This window comes from Leopardus geoffroyi, chromosome A2 (assembly GCF_018350155.1).
Source record: "Leopardus geoffroyi isolate Oge1 chromosome A2, O.geoffroyi_Oge1_pat1.0, whole genome shotgun sequence".
Lineage (NCBI taxonomy): Eukaryota > Metazoa > Chordata > Mammalia > Carnivora > Felidae > Leopardus > Leopardus geoffroyi.
In genome coordinates this window covers 133,703,357-133,723,103 of record NC_059331.1, presented here as the reverse complement: position 1 = coordinate 133,723,103, position 19,747 = coordinate 133,703,357, and the positions used below count along the sequence as shown (strand labels likewise).

Below are 19,747 nucleotides of genomic sequence, written 5' to 3'. Positions count from 1 at the left end.
CACACACTTGATTGGAAGGCTGCTTATTGCAGACATTTTTAACTGAAAGAGATAGCTTATTCCCATTCGGGACAGAGTGTCAAGAGAAGATGAAAGCAGGCATTTGTAATTCCTCAGAAAAATAGGCAAAAGAGTTTTCAACCTTAAGAAATCTGACTCTTCTGGAACATAAACCTTGATCTTGGGTTAATAAATCAAGATTCCTAAAATAATCAAATAATCCCTTATGGCGGCATCAAGTTTTCGATTTTAAAGTCCTTTCATTGCGCTATCCAACCCCATCATGCCATTTAATGAGGCCACAAGTACCAACTGTAATAGTTCTTTTCCAGTATTATAGAACGCAAAGTGCTGCACAGTGAAACTAAAAGAAACACTTTGTGAACGATGTAAACATCTCTCTAGAAAACTTCAAAACAAGCTTAGTCTCAAGCTTAGGAGCCAGTACCTGGGTTCTCCCAAAAAGGCAGCCATGGCTATCAGTCCCTAGGGGTCATCAAACACAACTGTTAAGAAACCACTTTCTAAAAAACAAACAAAAAAAAAGTCTCTAAATGTTCAAAGAAAAAACTCTGTTTGGGCAATATATTCAATTGAAAACCGTATTAGTTCTAAGTCTGAGCTATACCTCAGAATTAACTAAGAAGCTCTGAAAAATTAAGGTTGTCCAGACCATGCCCACATATGATCTACGTTCACTGGTGTGGACTGGTCTGGACATCAATATGTTTTGAAGCTAATGCAAAGAGTGGAGAACCCTTGCTTTCAACAACGGCATAGGACTACAGCAGCATATTCTGGCCCCTGTATCTTCAGCTTCAGTTTCTGATTTCTTCTTGGTGCCAAAAGAAAATGCCTATCTTCAGACCACAAAAAAAGAACAGCAGATGTCAAGATTCTCTGCCTGCCTATCTCTCCGAATGAGACCAAGTAAGTTCTCATAGAGGCAATGAGACAATAGTTCTGAAAACAAAGAAGCCCTTTTTCGAAAACGTCAAGTGTATTGTAAGCCCAGGAATAGACTTGAATTTATCACAACAAAGATAAAATTCCAAAAGAATATAGTATATTAAAATTTTCCTAACTTTTTTTATGACCCAACACAAAGGGAGGATACGGTCACATCATTAATAGTGAAAAAGGGCAATAATTTCCAACCGGGGAAATGGATTAGAATTTTCAGCTTGGAATAAACTATTAATTTAAGAAAACTATCATCTCCCCTATGATTTTAATGTAACCTTTAGGGGACCATGAACACCACAGAGTCCTGACTCTTTCCCTACTCTTTCCCCATCTGAGAGTCAGGGCTACAACACTGGGAGATTAGCTGTGTGGCCCTAGGTAAACTGCTTGACTTTTCTGAGCTCAGTCCCATCTACAGATAATAATACTTATTCCACCTGCCTGATAAAGTTGCTGATAGGCCAAGTGAGATCATCAATATGAAAAATTTCATTAACTGTAAAAAGCTCTAAGTAATAACATTGTTAATATTACTAATAAAAAGCATCCTTTGATATGCATGAACTGTAGACTGAGAAAATTAGCTCCTTAAGAGAGGCAAAGATAGTCAATCCACATTTTAAGACAAATTACTACAGCTTAACCAATTCAAAGCTGTCAGTCTCCTACAGAGAAGCTAAATGTAGTCAAAAGGTACAGATTTTCATTTATTCAACAATTAACATGACAGTATTGGGAACAAACTCTGTGCATGGCCCTGGGCTATATGCTGTGAGGGCTACAAAGCTGAATGAGCCGCCAATTCTGCCTTTAAGGAGCCTTCAGTTCAGTGATGAGGAAGAGGGCCATCCACACAGGACGATTTCAAAATTAACGAGCCCTTTAGGAGAGATGAAGATAAAGCCACTCTGCTTGCAGAAATCACAGAATGGCTCGCCTGTACAGCTGGAGATGTGGGGAGACAGGTAACATGAGTGAAGCATGGGAGAAGGAAAATACTGGACCCGGAGAGGGAAGAAGAAAAAGGAATGCATTTGGGCTACAGCAAAACTTCATGAAAGGAAGTAGTGGAGGGAAAAAAACAAAATTTCTTTTATTCCCACAGTCATCCAAAATAGCTTAGGGAAGGTCCAATGTACTCCTGGATCAATGCTAATTGCTGGGGGTGCAACCTAAAGCCAGGAGACCTGTAGACATGTAACAGCAGAAACAAGTTACAAATTGTGACAACGACAGAAAGCAAGGATGCCTGGAGAAATAGGGAAGCCCAGTTTAGACTGAGAAGTCTGGGAAGTCTCTCTTGGGAACTAACAATTCAGTCTGGTGGGCAGACCCAGAGTGCAAAAGCTCAGAGACAGAAAGGAACTCAGAGCATCTGGAGGATCCGAAAAGGAACCCCGTAGAGCTACACAGGCAGGGGCAGGGATTTCCAGCAGGAAACACGTCATGTCAAACACTACACACACAAGTCTGAGAAGAGACCACTGCGATAACTGACCTATCAGTATTAAAAGACTATTTCAGGGGCGCCGGGGTGGCTCAGTCGGTTGAGCGTCCGACTTCGGCTCAGGTCATGATCTCACAGCCTGTGGGTTCGAGCCCCACGTCGGGCTCTGTGCTGACAGCTTGGAGCCTGGAGACTGCTTCGGATTCTGTGTCTCCTTCTCTCTCTCTGCCCCTCCCCCAGTCACACTCTGTCTCTCTCTCCCTCTCTCAAAAATAAATAAATGGTTAAAAAAAAAAAAAAAAGACTATGTTAGTTGTATTTAACCTTCCAGGAGAGACTAAGTATCAGCCATGTGGACCAAACTGGGTTTGAATACCAGGAGCTAGTATTAAAATAGAGCCTAGAATATCTCAGTGATGGAGACAGATGTATCAGAATACAATCTGAGTCTTCAGCAAACAGAAGTGTCATAAAATCAAAAGGCAAAAATAGACCATAAGTGAAAACCAACTAGAAATTAAAGTATAGCTGAGTATCAGAGAGGTCTCAATTGAGATTAGAGAATATGTATTTATACCACAGCTAATCTTACTGCGATATAACATCTTTTATCTATGATCCCCAGCCCCTGGAATCTGAACTGAGAATACTGATGGTGTTGTCTTTTACTTTATTATCACGGCAAATAGGATACAAGGTCATAGAATTGAGGGGGATAATGACAGATCATTTGCAGGTGCTAGCAGGCCATGAAAACAAAGGCACATGAAGTGAAGAAGGAGATGAGTTACTATGAGGCAAAAGAACATAGTTCACAGATTAGGCATAATTAAAGTCAAAAACAGGCAGAAATGAGAAAGTCAATTTCTGATTTCAAAATCTTAGAGATTTTGCAGTAACAAGGTCCAAGGTGGGTCTATATTTGTAAGGTGGCTGAAGTGAAATAGACATAAGGGCCTTTGAGCTAAAGTCGTCAAGAATCAGTGTGATTTCAAAGAAATTAAAAGAAGCTTTATAAAGAAACTAAAAGAAGCTTTGACTTCGAGAACAAATTGGATACTAGTTAGGGATAGTATCCCTAGCCAAATAGTTTAGGCTAGAAGGTGGAATAATCAGAGCAACAACACACTCGATACTCTTCCACGCAATGAGTAATTTAAGACTTTGCCATTTGACTTCCAGTGTCAGCTACCACCAACACCCCCTTCACATCAACTTTCCACGTATCAGACTAGTAGCTAGGCTCCAATTTAGTCTTTATTTTAATATTATTATTTTTTAATGTTTATTTATTTTTGAGACAGAGAGACAGAGCATGAACGGGGGAGGGTCAGAAAAAGAGGGAGACACAGAATCCAAAGCAGGCTCAAGGCTCCAAGCTGTCAGCACAGAGCCCAACGCGGGGCTCGAACTCACTAACCGTGAGATCATGACCTGAACCTAGTCGGAGGCTCAACCGACTGAGCCACCCAGGCGCCCCTCAAATTTAATGTTTAAATTATCAGAAGATCTTATAGCCTGAAATATCTTACCCTGATTTGGATCAGTCCAAACAAATTTGGACTTTATAGAAAAAGCCAGTTTTATTCAACCTCCTATAAGAAAGATCTTATGATATACATTTAAAATGATACATTAAAAAGGGGGGTGCCTGGGTGGTTCAGTTGACTGACCACCCAACTCTTGATTTCAGCTCACATCATGAACCCTGGGTCGTGACATCAAGCCCCATGTCGGGCTCCATGCTGAGCGTGGAGACTGCTTAAGATTCTCTCTCTCTCTCTCTCTCTCTCTCTCTCTCTCTCTCTCTCTCTCTCCCTCCTTCCCTCCCTCTCTCAAATTAATACACACACACACACACACATTTTATATTACACACATATATTCCACTGGGGTATACTCTATAGAAATTAAAAGGGATTCCTCTTATTTAAAAAAAAAAAAAGGCAAATTACACCTATCTACCTAAGAAGTACTAAAAGGCATTTGTTCTGTTTGTTTCAACAGGTAAAGCCAGACCAAAAATCAACCACCTGAAACTTGCTAAAATGAAAAATATTAGAAACCTAAATATGTAAGAATATGGGTTTCATTTGACATTTCCAGAAGTAATTATTCATATTCAGAGCTATTTGATAGGACTTTCAAAAATGTACTGGATACGGGAGAAGTGCAAAAAGAAGAAACTAACTCATAAGGAAGAGGAGAAAAATGCTAATTGCGCATGATCACATCATCCTCTGGACGCGATGTTCTCACTGCTGCTGCCTACATTTCACTCACCTTTGTGATGACTACAGCACCTTTGCAGTGCTGAACAAATATGCAGAAGACCACCTGCGGAGACGGGCCTCTTCGTGGATGATACATTAGTACCTTTTCCATTACGAGGAGCAATGATGGGCAGCATCCAAAGAGGACATGAATGGTCTTATTAGATCACAGGCATGAATCAATTATTTATGACAATTTGAGATGGTGGAAATCTTTTGCTTTTTCTAAAATTTCCCAATCCAAGTTCTCAAGAACCATGGGAAATGTATTTAATTAGATTATATTCCAATGCAGAACAAATTTCTCCACCCACTCCTTCTCTAGCTCACATAATGCAATTTCACCCTCTAAGACCAGCATCAGAGGGTTTTAAAAGAAATTTCCCTTTTATGTGTTTTACTGCAGAACCCAAGGACTTGGGAAGAATCCAGCTTCCAGTGGAAAACTGTGGAGCATGGATTTACCACTGAGTCCTGAAAGACTCACTGAAAGACACACAGGACAAAGTCACTGTATTGACTCTCAGCTGTGCTAAGGCAGAGGGGAAATGGAGTTCCTGGAAGGAATGGAGAGGAATTTCTACCAAGCCTCCTCATTCTAACACACCTCATTCTCTACTACTGAGCCATGGATAAAGCTGGAAGCACGTCTCACTCCTGTGGCTGGAGAAAAGCTCGGAACCACTGTCTTCCAGAGTCTGCTGCATGGCAGCTCCCAAGTACCTGTACAAGTCATTTGTGCTTGTGACAAACACAGGATCTGCCAAGCAAAGAAAAACTTCCTCATTCTAGAACTTTAGTGCCTTACTGAAAAACCAAATTATAAAACGGGTATACGGTATTCTCTTTTGCTTACCAGAACTGAATGGCCACTCTCTTGAAGCCTCCAGCCAGGCCCAGCTTCATGGACCTGTGACCTGTGCAAAGCTCAGCTGCTGCCATCTTAAAATTCACAATTTTTGAATAAGGGGACCTGAATTCTCGTTTTGCACTATTCTCCACACACACACCCACCAATTTATTTAGCTGGTCCTGTCTTCCACAGAACCTGAAGGAATCTGAATCTCCTGGCTTATCTGTCACTTGAGAAGCATTTCTTACAAGTGACTGGGGCTCTAATGTAGCTTTGGGAAGCTGGCCCCTTGCCCTGGTATTTTTTGCTATCTGGGAGAATTTTCTTTTTAAAATATTATTGCTTTTAATATAATAAGATAATTTACCCTGTGGGGAAAAATCAATGATTCAGAGGAAGGTATACACAATATTAAGTGGAAGTCTTCTTCATAAATGCACCCCCCCACACTTAATTTGACATAACTCCCTAAAAGTAACTATTGCAAAGAGATATCTTTCATTACGAAAAAAAGAAAAATACACATCTAATTTGATAAAAATCATATACATACACACACAATTATATATATAACCCCCCACATACATATAGATATATACATATAGATGGATAGATAGATATATATATCTTTTTTTAAAAATCCCAATTTTGTATGTTACTGAACTAGATGGAGAAGACCCCTTTAAATCTTTCAATGAAGCAAACCAGCAGCTCCACACAGTGTGCATTATTTTTCATTCATTTCAGGGTCTTCAGCTTAAAGAATATCAAACTACTCTTCCATTCTTCCCCAACAGGTGACTAATCTTAGGGCAAAGCAGAAAGAACCAGAGATAGCCAACTGGCTGCCTTCTTCTCAACTATTATGTTTTGATGAAGAATTCAGATGATTGAGACTCAAAACAAACAAAAAACATAGATAAGCCCCAGCTCTGCATCTTACTGGCCATGCTGATTGAAATGAGCCTCTGGATTTGTTTCCCCATCTACTCAACAGGGCAATTTTTATGAAGCCTCCAAAATTTCTTCCAAATCTAGCACTCTGGATTTGGAAGACACTCTTTCAGATATCCAGCCTCACAACTACACCTTGGGTGTTGTCCTACCTCAGAAATCTTAAATTCTTATTTCCCAATCTCATAATTCATCTACTCTTTCTACTTCTCCTGTTCATTTACTGCATTGATACTTGTTTTGTTTCTTCAGGAATAGAAACCTTTAGGGACTGTCAGCCTCTCTGGCTAGTTTTCTTATTTGTTAGATCTTTCCTGTTTTTACTTCCTTCTCAACCCATCTGATATCCTCAGCCCAGCGCTATGAACTCTCTTTGGACAACGTCCTTAAGTCCTTTGCTCCACTGTCTTTTCATCATAACTATCATTTGTCCAAACTAAAAACCCTGGCCTCATCCCCAGCACCTGCCATTCCCCTACCCCATATGTCTTACTGATTGTACACCCCAAAAAGCTGAATCCTACCAGCCATTACCCCATCCAAGACCGATCTTTCTCAGTTGGATTAATACAACAATCTCCCAGTCGGTATCCTAATATTTTCCGTTTCTCATTCTTACTTATATTTTCCAGCTACCCCAACAGTTATTGCCCTAAAATATAGGCAAACAAAATAATAAACCTGCTTAAGTCACTACTCCCTTCAATACCTTCCATCTTCCCTTAACCCTATGTTCACAGATTCTTTGCCTCCCACCTCCCTCCAGCTCTCATCCAATATTTTCCATCTCAGCTTAGGCAAAACTTCCCCAACTCTCTTCAAGCTGACCTCTTACCTCTAGACCTGTAAACCATCCTATTGGCTTGGAACACTGGCTCCACCCACTCCCATGCTCTGCCAGAGTTGGCTAGCTCCTTTTGGCTTTACCAAATACATCGCTCCCTCTGGAAACCCCATTTTGACCTCTCCCTAACATGAGAATTTGTGTTTCTCAAATGTGAAAATGTAACAGCCTGCTCCTTCCCATCAAAGCTTTCATAACACACATTACTTCAAGACTATAAAGTCTGAACACAGAGGCCACACCTGTAGTGTTCATCACTGCATCACAAACATAACACAGGGTCAGCACACTGTAACACTCCATCTTAAAAGAACTGATTTTTTATTCAGCTTTAAAAGTTATATTTTGACTCCTAATCCTGAAAGGTACCCATGAATAACATATTCTACAAAAAATAATTTATGTGTAAATTCACACAGTATTCAACTCCAGGAAGTTGGAGGTTTGAGAACTAAAATTATCTAGACCACAGCATTTATGGTCTTGATCATTACATGTTATTTCTTCAGTGGTTAGCATTTTCAGGGTAATCTCTGTGGTAATTTCCAGGCCTCAGCTCCTCCCTGAGACTTGAAGAAACTCCCAAATGGGAAAGGAATATATCTGGTTCCCTCACTGAACCCCACCCGCCACCTGTATTTCAATATCATCTCATCTCTCCCAATAAAGACCAAAAGATTTTAGGGATATCAGAAAGAGCCTGAAAATCTTTGACGAAAGGGCAGCAAGAGATAGACTGGAAATGAAATGAGTCATGGTATAAGATAAGGGTGAAGTATACATTGTATACTTTATAGAACATGAAGCATTTTAAAACTAATTTAAAAAGGTTGAGAAAGATAGGAGAAGGAAGAAGAAAGGGAGGAAGCTGGGGAGATAGGCAGTAAGCAAGGGAAAGAGCAATGAAGGAAGAAAGGAACTAAAGGAGTCTCAGACTCTTCTAGCAAAGCAAGAAAAGTAAGAACTAGGGAACGAAAATAGGTCTTACATAAAGTGCCATTCCTACCCACCTCCACAGACAATGAACATTATTCAGAGCACTGCCACCGTTCACTGAGAACTCTTCAGACTAGCTTCAAAGTGAAGAGCAGTCAAACCTATGACTTGACTGTTTTAATATCTTTAGGAGTCATCTATGAATATTTGGAACTCGACGTGAATGAATCAGGTATGGCTTGAGAGTAAGAAGGGGGTTAGAAGGCAAAAAAGAAAGAATGTATTGATTTAGAATGCTCATATTAGGAACTTAAAGTATGAAATAATACAAGCAAGATGTATTTTTAAGAATCTCATTAATTCCATGTACTTCTTAAGGATTTATTAAGCACAAACCATGTAATATCCAATGCTCTATTATGACATAATTATCAATGTTCTCAGGAAGACATGGTCTAATACCCAGCATATCAGGTGTCTGGACATGTAACCCATTCGAACCATGGATCCAGAAAGAACGAAAGAAACAATGAAAGAACGAAAGAAAGAAACTGAGCAAGAACAAAAGCAAAAAACAAAGCTTTGAAACTGATACTTGTGTCCAAAGATAATGAAAATCAATAAATTGATTCAATGTTTAGACACATATTTCTGTGATAATTAAGCATAAAAAATATTTTTCTCCTATAATCCTTAAAATAACACAATAAGGTATACAGAATTAGTACCCCCATTTTATTTTGTTTTTATAGTTTATTTATTTTGAGAGAGAGAGCAGGGGAGGGGCAGAGAGAGAGAGGAAGAGAGAATCCGAAGCAGGCTCCATGTTTACAATGTGAAGCCTAACACAAGGCTCATGTGTTAGGAGATCATGACCTGAGACAAAACCAAGAGTTGGATGCTTAACTGACTGAGCCACCCAGGCACCCCAGGACCTCCATTTAAAAAATGAGAATTTTGATCATAGAGTTTAAATAACTTGCCCAACACCAGCAGGAATCATGTATCCAGGATCTGAACCTTACCATCAACTCCCACTGGCCTCCAGGAACTGAACTTATTAAGATGCCCAAAGCAAAAGATGGCAATGGTTCTCCCTAACTTCTTGGTCAAAACCTAGATGAGCTTGGAATAATGCACCCTAAGGGAGAAGTGTGTCAGTAAACTTGAGTTCCATTCTAGAATGCAGCCTAGTGATGGTCATTGAACAATGAGATCATTATAAGTAACCATCAAAAACAGCTTATGTTCGGGCACCTGGGTGGCTTAATCAGTTAAGCGTCCAACTTCGGCTCAGGCTGTGATCTTATGGTTCGTGGGTTTGAGCCTCGTGTTGGGCTCTGTGCTGACAGCTCAGAGCCTGGAGCCTTCTTCAGATTCTGTGTCTCCTTCTCTCTCTGCCCCTCCTCTGCTCACCCTCGTGCTCTGTCTCTCAAAGGTGAATAAATGTTAAAAAAATAAAATAAAAAACAGCTTATGATTTGTCCACCCAACCCTAAACTAAACCAGGAGTTCGATTTTGGAGTAACAAATGGTTAAAGATTCTTCTCTTCATGGGGCGCCTGGGTGGCTCAGTCGGTTAAGCGTCCGACTTCAGCCAGGTCACGATCTCGCGGTCCGTGAGTTCGAGCCCCGCGTCGGGCTCTGGGCTGATGGCTCAGAGCCTGGAGCCTGCTTCCGGTTCTGTGTCTCCCTCTCTCTCTGCCCCTCCCCCGTTCATGCTCTGTCTCTCTCTGTCTCAAAAATAAATAAACGTTAAAAAAAATTTTTTTTTAAAGATTCTTCTCTTCAGACCAAAGCATTTTAACTGCAGCCACATAACCATTTGGTTAGTGTATTTTTTTTTTTTTAAAGAGAATTTTTCTGAGAGACAAATGGAGGCAAGAGATTGAGCAAGATGAAGTCACAATGACTTGCTCCCGATATGGGATCCCACAATGAATGAGCATGCAATATTGGGAAAGAATTCCAGGTCCACTGAGAACCGTAACACGCAAGCTGCCTCTCCCAGTCTTATTGGGTGGTATTTATTTCAGGGGTTTGTTTACATCCTCTTTTATATGAAGTGAATTCTCAGAGAATATTAATACTACTAATAAAATGTGCATTCAAACATGAGACCTGCAAAAGACATTTAAATCCCAATCTCTCCTGATCTTTCCTTATCACCAAGTAACAAATGTTCTCTGTATATAAACAGTACACCTGAGTATCTACCATTTTCAGTATTAGACATAGAGGCGGCCCCTAAAGTGATAAAATAATATTCACTAAGGAGCGATCAGAGCTGCGTTGGCCAAGTCTTGGAAAAGCAAGAATAGAGATCCTCATAACCGAGCCCGCTGATGTTGAGAGGAAGCTCAGAGGACACCAAGAGGAAGATGTCAAGCAGCAAGCCGAGTGAAAAAGCCTGATGCATTAGCTCCATGAAGAGGAGGCAAGAGTGACTTGGGCAACAGGCTTGCAACCTACTGCCAACTGAGTGCTTACTATTACGAGAGCGAGAAACTCTTCAGAATGAATAAATGGGTTAAATAGAATGAGGACTGCCATTTAAGTAGAGCATTCGAACTTTGCTTCAGATCATGGGAATTCTACAAAATCACAAAGGAGAGAATTAGCTGAACAAAATAGTTTAATTTAATGGGACATTTATTTCAGAAGAGGAGCTAAGGAAAATTTCTGAAGTAATGGCATTTAGAATTAGGAGACATGTATGTAAAAGCAATGGCCAAGGATAAAGTTAAGTGATAAGAATTTTTCAGAAAGACCTAGAAAATCAGAGATAGAGACCTAAGGCACTTTAGAAAGAAGAACAAAGAAAAATGTGAGCTCTCTATAAGAAATAATTAAAATAGAATTTGACCTAAATTAAAGGAAAATACTACATGTATCTGAATGTAAGCACAGGAACCACAGGCACGCACACACACACACACACACACACACACACACACACACTCCTTCCTACCTTAGAAATCCCCCCAAAGACTAAGATCAAAATGTTACTTCTGTTCCTTTTCTAGTCTAATTAAAACATGAAATGTTGCCTATTGCCTGTTACCAGTTTATGTGCATTATGGGTTAAATAGAAAAATTAATATTAATTGAGGGTGTCACTTCCCTGCCACATTTTTTTTACCAATTCAGAGGAATAGTGATTATAAAAACAAGGCATAGCTCCAAATTATATACTGAATCATATACGCTAAACTGAGGGGAAAAGCCCAAGTCTTTACGGTGTTGTCATAAAAATATACTCTTATAAACTCTAAACTTTAGACTTAAGCCCCTTTCCAGCAATTATAGACCAAAAATATTTTCTCATAACATGAACCCATTGTAAACTGTAAAAAGGAAACTCGTAAGATGAAAAAATAAAACTTCCCAAACATAAAATTTCCTCAAATTACCTTCCTTGCATTTTTAATTCTTTACTGATTTGATTTAGGTTAAAAAAAAAAAAAAACACCTTGAGTCGTTAGAATTGTCTTTTTAATTTAAATTTCATAAGAAAGAGAATCACAATGCACATTCCCTGACCAGATTGTGTGTGGCCTATTTATTCGAAATGTTTGATTCCATATGGATTTCTTCTCTTTTATTTATAACTTCCAGAAAGGATTCTCAGTAATAAGTTAGCAACTCAAGGGCAACCAATGTGAAATCCAGGCCCTGAGAGCACTGTACCTGAGGTCTGTCACCTGCAATGTTTTCTAGAAGGACCAGGGAAGACACACAAAGCTCATGAACTTCTGTGTGGAGTATGAACCAAGTGTGAGCCACAAGTGGGTGGTCCACTGAGGTCAGGGTTAAAGTTCAGAGAATAATTTGGAAATTATTCTCAGCTTGGATCTCGTTTATGAGGCCTGAGAATACACCCTTTAATTAGAATACAATTTCCAAAGCAACCACTCCCTTGACTTTCCAGAGCTCAGTTATTCTCAGAAAAGTAAAAACAGCCTCATCACACTGACAGCTAACAGTCCCCTATAAATTACGCCTTAAATGTCCAACAAAGAAAGCAGCAGGCATCCGGACAACGTAGATGTTAGCTGCCAGCCCTTCTAAACACTCTCAAGAACAGATAGAGAAAAAGAAGTCGTATTAAACAGACTCACTCTCCTCTACTTCTTGCTTATGCAGCTGAGCTATCCCATGGAAGCTTGGAAAAAGAGTGGGTTGTGCATTTGAAAACGTTCCCACACCCCAGCCGGCCTCATTTTTCTGATGATCCCTGCATCCAGCCAAGCTCACACTACAGTGGGAACACTAAAATCAGTTCCATGAGAGCCAGCTGTCCTCCTCTTCCACAGTGCTCAGGGAGCCACACAGGACTCCTGGAACGGGAGCCAGCCCGGTCCTGACTCACCACAGATGTTCCCCTCCTCCCCCATGCAACTCTGAGCCAGGGCCTTCTTTCCAGGGCTTACTGTTATTACAAAAGATTTCACTGGGCCCCCCAAAATGTGCTGGATGCTGAGAGGAAAACACACATCTCCCTAGCTGTGGGGTTAAGAGAGACAGACATTAAATTATTCAGAGATGGCCAACTACCCTATGGGGCCAAAGAAGGAAATCCAGGCAGCTTTGTAGAGTTCAGTGTCAGGGAGTTGGAACAGCAGAAGCTATCACAATAGCAAACTTTGAAGTGCTATCCAGGCTTGAGTTGAGTTTAAATATGACATAAAACATTCCGTTTTGGCAAATCCAGACATCAAATTTTTCTCTGGACCCAACAAAGTCGCCTTTGCCTTAGTTAGAAAAGCGTGACCAGGACGAGAACGTAAATACAGTTTCTGAAATTTGTAAATCAAAATTCAGAGTCCAAGGTCACCCGCAAATATTTGGAAATTCTCACCAGCTATTTTTCAGGCAGGAGTGGCGTTGCTGTCTTCGGACTTTATCTTTTGTGTATGCATTCATCTGTCCATTTTCCCAGGGTTGGGGGGGGACACAAAGCACCCTGTCTCCGCATTTCTTCAGGGCATATTAGTAAAACAACTAGAGAGTTGCTCCCAGAGTGCCAGTGTCCCATCATACAGGCTGAATCATCATCATCTCAACAAAGAAACTATTTCATGCAATTGACAGTATTTTTTTCTATCACCAAATAGCATAACAATATTCTTTATACTTACCTGTTTGCTACAAAGAATATTTCATTATATAGCAAATTCATTTTGAACCTACCGGGGTGGGGGTGGGGGTGGGGGAAAGCCTCAGGTCTTAAGAGAACCTGACACATCATGAGTATTCTACATAGTACCCAAAAGATACTGGTGTTTCCGGGGATTCCCACCATCAAATGGAAATAAACCACAGCTTTTGTATACTGTCTACAGAGCAAGTTCAGGGAGAGGAAGAGAAGAAAAAGAAAAGCCAAGTAATGCCAATGATGGGAATTGTAAAAAAAAACATTTGGAGTCATTTGGCTACAAGAACAGAGACCAGAATGGCATTACCAAAATACTGTTCATTGCCCTTTTGTTCTTTCATTAGCTTTTTAGTTTCACAGTCCATTTAGAATTGCCTGACTACTTCTCAGTCACTGCTCAAGAAGGAATTAAGTTTTATCTCTAGCTCTATGAGAATAAAATCCAATGTTTACAGGTCAATTCTTCCTTTTCTAAGAAAAAAAAAAAACAAAGGATGAAAATGGACAAACAGGATTACCTATATTCTAGTTTTAGCTCTGTTTTTTAAAATACTCATGAACATACTTTCAGATAAACTCTGTTGGTTTATAGATTTCCAGGAAAATTATATGGGACAATTAACTAAAAGCCTATTATCATAGGCATATACCCAAATCACTCTGATTTTGTCTAAAAATACTTACTTCGGATGAGTTCGTCATCTGAACAATTTCCCCAAATGGACTGGTCTTGCATCATTCCATGTGCGAAGCAGCTATCGGCAGCTTGAGTTATATTTCTCTCAGTATTTTCTTTATCACATTTTTCTAAATAAAACAAAAGATCTATTACCATTAAATGTTACATATTGTTCTCTATTTTTTTCAGTTTATGGTGTTTTTTTCCAAATGCTTCCAAGTCCGCCATAATTTAAGGAAATGGGAGCAGTACCTCTATTGACTGTCGCATAGGTATTGAAGCAGTAACGGATTTATTGAGCACCTACTATGTGACAAGCATCGAAGAAACAAACGTGTTTACAGTAAAACTAACCTGTTACCGTAAATAAGTCATCATAACACAAGTGGTGTGCCATGACAGAGAAATGTGGAAAGGTCACATAAAAGATGAAAGTGAGTCCATACATGCAGAGGGCAGGTGCAGCAGAGAAAGCAACAAAGGAGAAGAGATCCCAATGAACGGTGGGGATTAAAAATCAGGCTGAAGCTCAGTGGGAGCAACCGAGAAGTGAGAAGGTACAGAAACAAGCAGAGTTCTCTCTGCAGAAACTTGGGAAAGAGGCAAGGGCTGTGTTATGTATTCTCACAAAGGGAGATGTTTAGGATGGGAGATTTATACAGGGGTTTATGGGCTCTTAGGGGGAAAGCCAGTAAGGAAAAGTAACACCTGAGCAGCAACATAACAACTCAAACAAAAAGCTAACTACAACACAAGGTAAAATCCATGTGAGAAGAGGTCCAGAGCAATAAAGAGGTTCAAAGGAAGAAAAACAAAGTCATCAAGATTCAGACTTCAAGAAAAGCACCCCAGAAAAAGGTGCGTGTTGGATAGTCTTCAAAACACTAGCAGAAATTCTGCAAGCAGAGATGGGAGGAAGGTCATTCCAGGTGGAAGCATGGCTTGGCCAAACTCCACAAGCATAAACTCCAGCAAAGGTTCCAACTCTCTGGAGTGTAAAATACTTTAAGGGGGACATTAGGAGATAAGACTATAAAGGTTTGATTAGGGACACAGCATGGGTATTCGAATGTGAAGGTGAGAAATCTAGACAGAATTTCAAGGCAAGATAAGTAAGTCAAAGTAGCCATTGAAGCTTTATGAATTGCTTTATCAGAGCTGTGCATTAGGAAGATTAATTCATTTGTGCACAGCAGTGTCTCAATCCCATCTGCATTTTAACTCACTCGGGGGGGCTTTTTAAAAAGCAGATTCCTGGACCCCACCACTAAAGATTCTATTTCAATTTAGGGATGGGGCACTTAGGTAATTTTACTGCACTTACATCCTTGACAATCACTAGAGTATGGATGTATCTAAGAGGGAGAACAGAGTATAAGAGAGGCTTAGAATAGTCCAGTTTAATCAGAGTTTAATCAACTGAACAACAAGATGGGAAAGGGGGTAGATGTGAGAACATAACTAGAGATTTGCACAGATGATCAGGGAAGATGGGATTGGAGATGATGGAGCTCTCTTGGTCAAGGATTTGAAGGGGAAAACCTGGAGAGGAGGAGAACAATTTATTAGTTAAAAATATCTATTTGTACATAGAGGTTTTAGGCATCATGTCAGGCAATGAAGGCTCAATGAATTCTGAGACACAGCTCAGGCCTTCATGAACTTTACAGTTTAGTAGAGGAGGACTTTAGGTTGCACATTTGAAAGTGCAAATCATAAATAAAGTTATAGCTGGGAAAAGTGATCTTCCTAAACTTGACTGCTAAAGCCATTTAAACGAATGGGCCCATCAAAAGAGTGAGCACATTAAAATAAGAGTACCAAGAGGGGTCTGTACAATTAGACAGGAGTCAGAGAAGGACGAGAAACTGGATGATGTCAAGCCATGGAAGCAAGGAAAGGAAAGAGATTCAAACAGAAGTTGTTAGTCAACTCTGTTAACATTTCCAGTGGAAGGAAAAATTTTCTGCACATGCAAAAGTTTCTCATGTACCATGGGGATTTCACAACAATTGAAAAGTTCTGCCATGAAACACATTTCAACGCATGAAAATAGATGGACACCGCTTAGGACTAAGTCCAGAGGCTAAAAATCTCTGAAAAAAAGCAAGGTCTTCAATGCTAAGTATTTTCAGAAAGCAAAACCATATTCAGATAGCAGTAAAATATAAATCAGAAGCATGCTAAACCAATATGTTCTAGAAGATTTATGTAACATTTACTCAGCATTATCCTAGAGAAAATGTAATCTTCCTGAGAGGTGTTCGTTTCAATTAAAATCTTTACTTTTTTAAACAACTCCAGAAATCTTTCCACTGTTACAGTCAACTCAAGGCCTTTCTGAGATTATCAACAGAAGAGCTTTTTATAAAAAGTCACTAGTATACACAAACTAGCTCATCAGCAGAGTCCCACACACTTGCTGCTACTGTTATGAAGCTAACTGCCGCCAGGTGTCATGCTAGTAGGCTTGATTCAATTAGCAACTTTAATTGAAGCTGAATGAAATTAATTATATAATTTTGAGCTGTTCAAGTTTAATTCCATTAAAATTAATTCATGAAACCAGGGCATTATGAAGCATTGCTGACTAAAAGAAAATAGGTATGAATAAAGCCTCTAGACACACTTGACTCACATTTGAATCATGTCCAATATTCAAGTGCTCAACACAGGCCCTCTAAACTCTCCACTGAATAAATGAAAATGTCATGTGGTCCATATACACGCTGATTTACTAGTGACCCACCACTAAGAGGAAAATAAAGTTCTTCTGCTTTAAGTATTTATTAAGGAACAGTTTATCACTTTTTTTTTTTTTTAAGTTTCCTTATCTGTGAAATTCTAGAGTTAGAGTCCTTCTCAAGTTAAAAAAGAAAAATTATCATTCTTTGTCCCTTTATATTCAAGAAATAAGAAACAAAATGTAATTACTATCAAATCATAATCATCAGTCTATCCAACTTTGCCTCATTTGAAAAGTAAATGTCTTAGCCCAAAAGTTGGCCTCAGCTTTTTGCTATGAGCCACACAGTACCCAGCCCAAAACAAGGCTCAGAAAAGGTTCTAAGCATAAAAATTCAGTTGACTTTTGCCAATTCTCCACTTTTAAAAATTAAATTTCTGTGACCATTTGAATGTTCTATAACTTTTTAACATGTGTATATTATTTTATTGGCATGTTTGTAATATTTAATGGAATACCTATATAACAGTCTCATAAGTGGGGCGCCATTACATCTAACACTGAAGAAACGCATGGAGGCAGACTAAGACTTAATTGATAGACAATGGTAAGGCAGGAATCATGATGCCCAGCCGCAGAACCAACCTTACTACAACTTTCAGTACTTTGGGTCAGCCACTACTCAGTAAGATGACAAACAGGCAATTTCTAATAGATTTCTGTTATCAATGGAGGTTTACTGTGTTTGTGTCACTTCTGAACTGCAGAAGCAGGGCGACAGTCGTGGTTTAATCAATTCCTTCCTGGGTTTATGAAGGTTTGTAGATGCTGTTAAACTAGTATATGGTCCCAAAAGGCACATCCCATAGGCAATCAAGTAACTTCGTGATGCATGAGCTCAGCCCGTACCTTTCTGTAAGAATTCTGCGTATACAACCAAGCAGCACTGCTCTCTAACTTAACAGTTTTCTCTTAAAAGGGGACCGTGGTCATCTCAATAATGCTGTTCTTCTACGCTAGTGGGTCTTCACTGTTGAGCCCCTTAAACATAAAGAGGCACAGCTTCCGATTCAGGTGGCATGGGGTAGGATGGGGGGAGGGATGTCATCATCATATATGGCCAGGTTTGAGGGACACTGTTCTAAGCAAGCTCTTCTGTACTACACAATTTCGAGAACACTTAGAAAAGCCTATTCAATACTGCAATAGAGACCTCACTTCACATCACCTCGTCACCGTATTCCAAGTAATCAGAAAATACAATTTTACCTAATCACTAATACAGAGGTATTCAGTTTGGTCTCCAGGTCAGGACAACTATGAAAATACAAATCATGAGTTATAGAGGACATTAACAAGCTCTACCAATAGACGAATACATAAGCATTGTTTTAGAAATTAAAATACACTTGAAGACACTTTAAAAACAGCACTAGACCAGAGGACAGCTGCATACTACCGGCATCTGCTTCCATAAGGCTAGCCTCCCAGGAATCACAGAAGTACGGAAGAAATCTCTGGCTGAGGGTGGAAAGTAAAGTCACCTTGGTCTCTGACAAAAAAAATCCTCTAGCTTGAGAGACCAAACATACACACAAAACAATCAAGCGATTACCAAACAGAAGGTAATGGAAACTGCACTGGGTTGTTAATTCTGACTCAAAAACTGACCAGCTATGTGGCTGGGGCCGGGTCTCATTTTCTTCAAACAGAAGTGAGGGCATTGAGCTGGATGATGGCAGAGGCCTTTTTTGTCTCCACAATTCTGTAAGTCTGACTTTGCAAACACTCTAAACAACAGAGCCAAAACTTCATATACACGTTGAAGGGTTCAGAATAGAGTGGAGGAAATCCAAGAAAAACCTTTGTAAGGCATTGGATTTGAGTTAATTCTCAAAGAAAATAACAAGCATGAATTAAGCAAAAGAATCAAAAGAAAATAGTAAGAATTCTAAATGATCGATTTAAATATGTCCTACTCAGAAATGACTCTCTCACAGGATCAATACTCTTTATTTTTTGTTATTTTTCTAAGCAAGGGTATGAATGGTGAGAAGTAATCTCTCTCCAATCTCAATCGTTCCTGCTGAAGAAGAATGAGATCCGGGTAAACAGAATTTCCATTTCATTTAAAATTCTATAATATTTTACCTAGTCGACATTGTCCAAATTTGAAACCTTGAGAATGAGAATTTTACTGACCTCTGAGAGTTAGGGAATAACCCAGTTGAATGGTGATTAACAAGAGAAAAATCTAAAAGCATTACATATAAGTAAATTGGATAATAATATACGTACAACGTTATATTATGTTCTATGCCACAGAACAGCCACTTAGCTGGTATATGGTTGTTAAACAAGTTTTTAAAAATAAAGCACTTCCTTTCGTTGAAAGAGGAAATTAATTAACTTTTGCAATTACAGTATTAGCAATTTTCAAAGGGTTTTAATATTTATTTGATCTTCGGAACCATCAACGATATCGTAAGAACACGTTGGCTTCATTTTACTGATGAGAATGCAGAATGAGAGTCAGAGACAGACATTCAGGCGAAAAATAGGAGAAAAGCCAGAAGTGGAAAGCATCTTGCAGCTCATTTGATACTTACCAAGTGTAGAAAGACCCACCACACCACTCAGCCCTTCAAACCTCCAAGGAATGATCCCTCACACAAGGAAACAACCCTATTCCTGGTCAGTTAGGTCTATTAGTAAGTTGTTCTTTATTTTGAACACAAATTTGCTATCAGGTAATTTATAACTAGTCTCAGTTCTGCCCATTGAAGGTAGACATAGTAAACTTAAGCCTTTCTAAAAGATAACAGTGTCAACCACTGAAAAGGGATAGTCTTTCCATCAGTTTGTAATCAAGCAAATATACCATCTCAAGAGTTAAATGCTTTTAGCACACAATAGTAAAAGAATCTAGCCATGCTGCATGAGGATGATTA

The 19,747-nt window shown here is 39.3% G+C and overlaps 1 protein-coding gene across 1 annotated transcript in view; it reads right to left on the bottom strand.

Annotated features, from left to right (window-relative positions):
• The window catches only part of MDFIC (MyoD family inhibitor domain containing), an 87,265-nt gene that overhangs the window by 54,176 nt on the left and 13,342 nt on the right, over positions 1-19,747 (bottom strand). Inside the window, exon 3 of the mRNA XM_045495377.1 lies at positions 14,116-14,238. Within this exon, the coding sequence (XP_045351333.1) occupies positions 14,116-14,238 (123 nt within the window). The remainder of the gene's footprint in view (positions 1-14,115; positions 14,239-19,747) is intronic.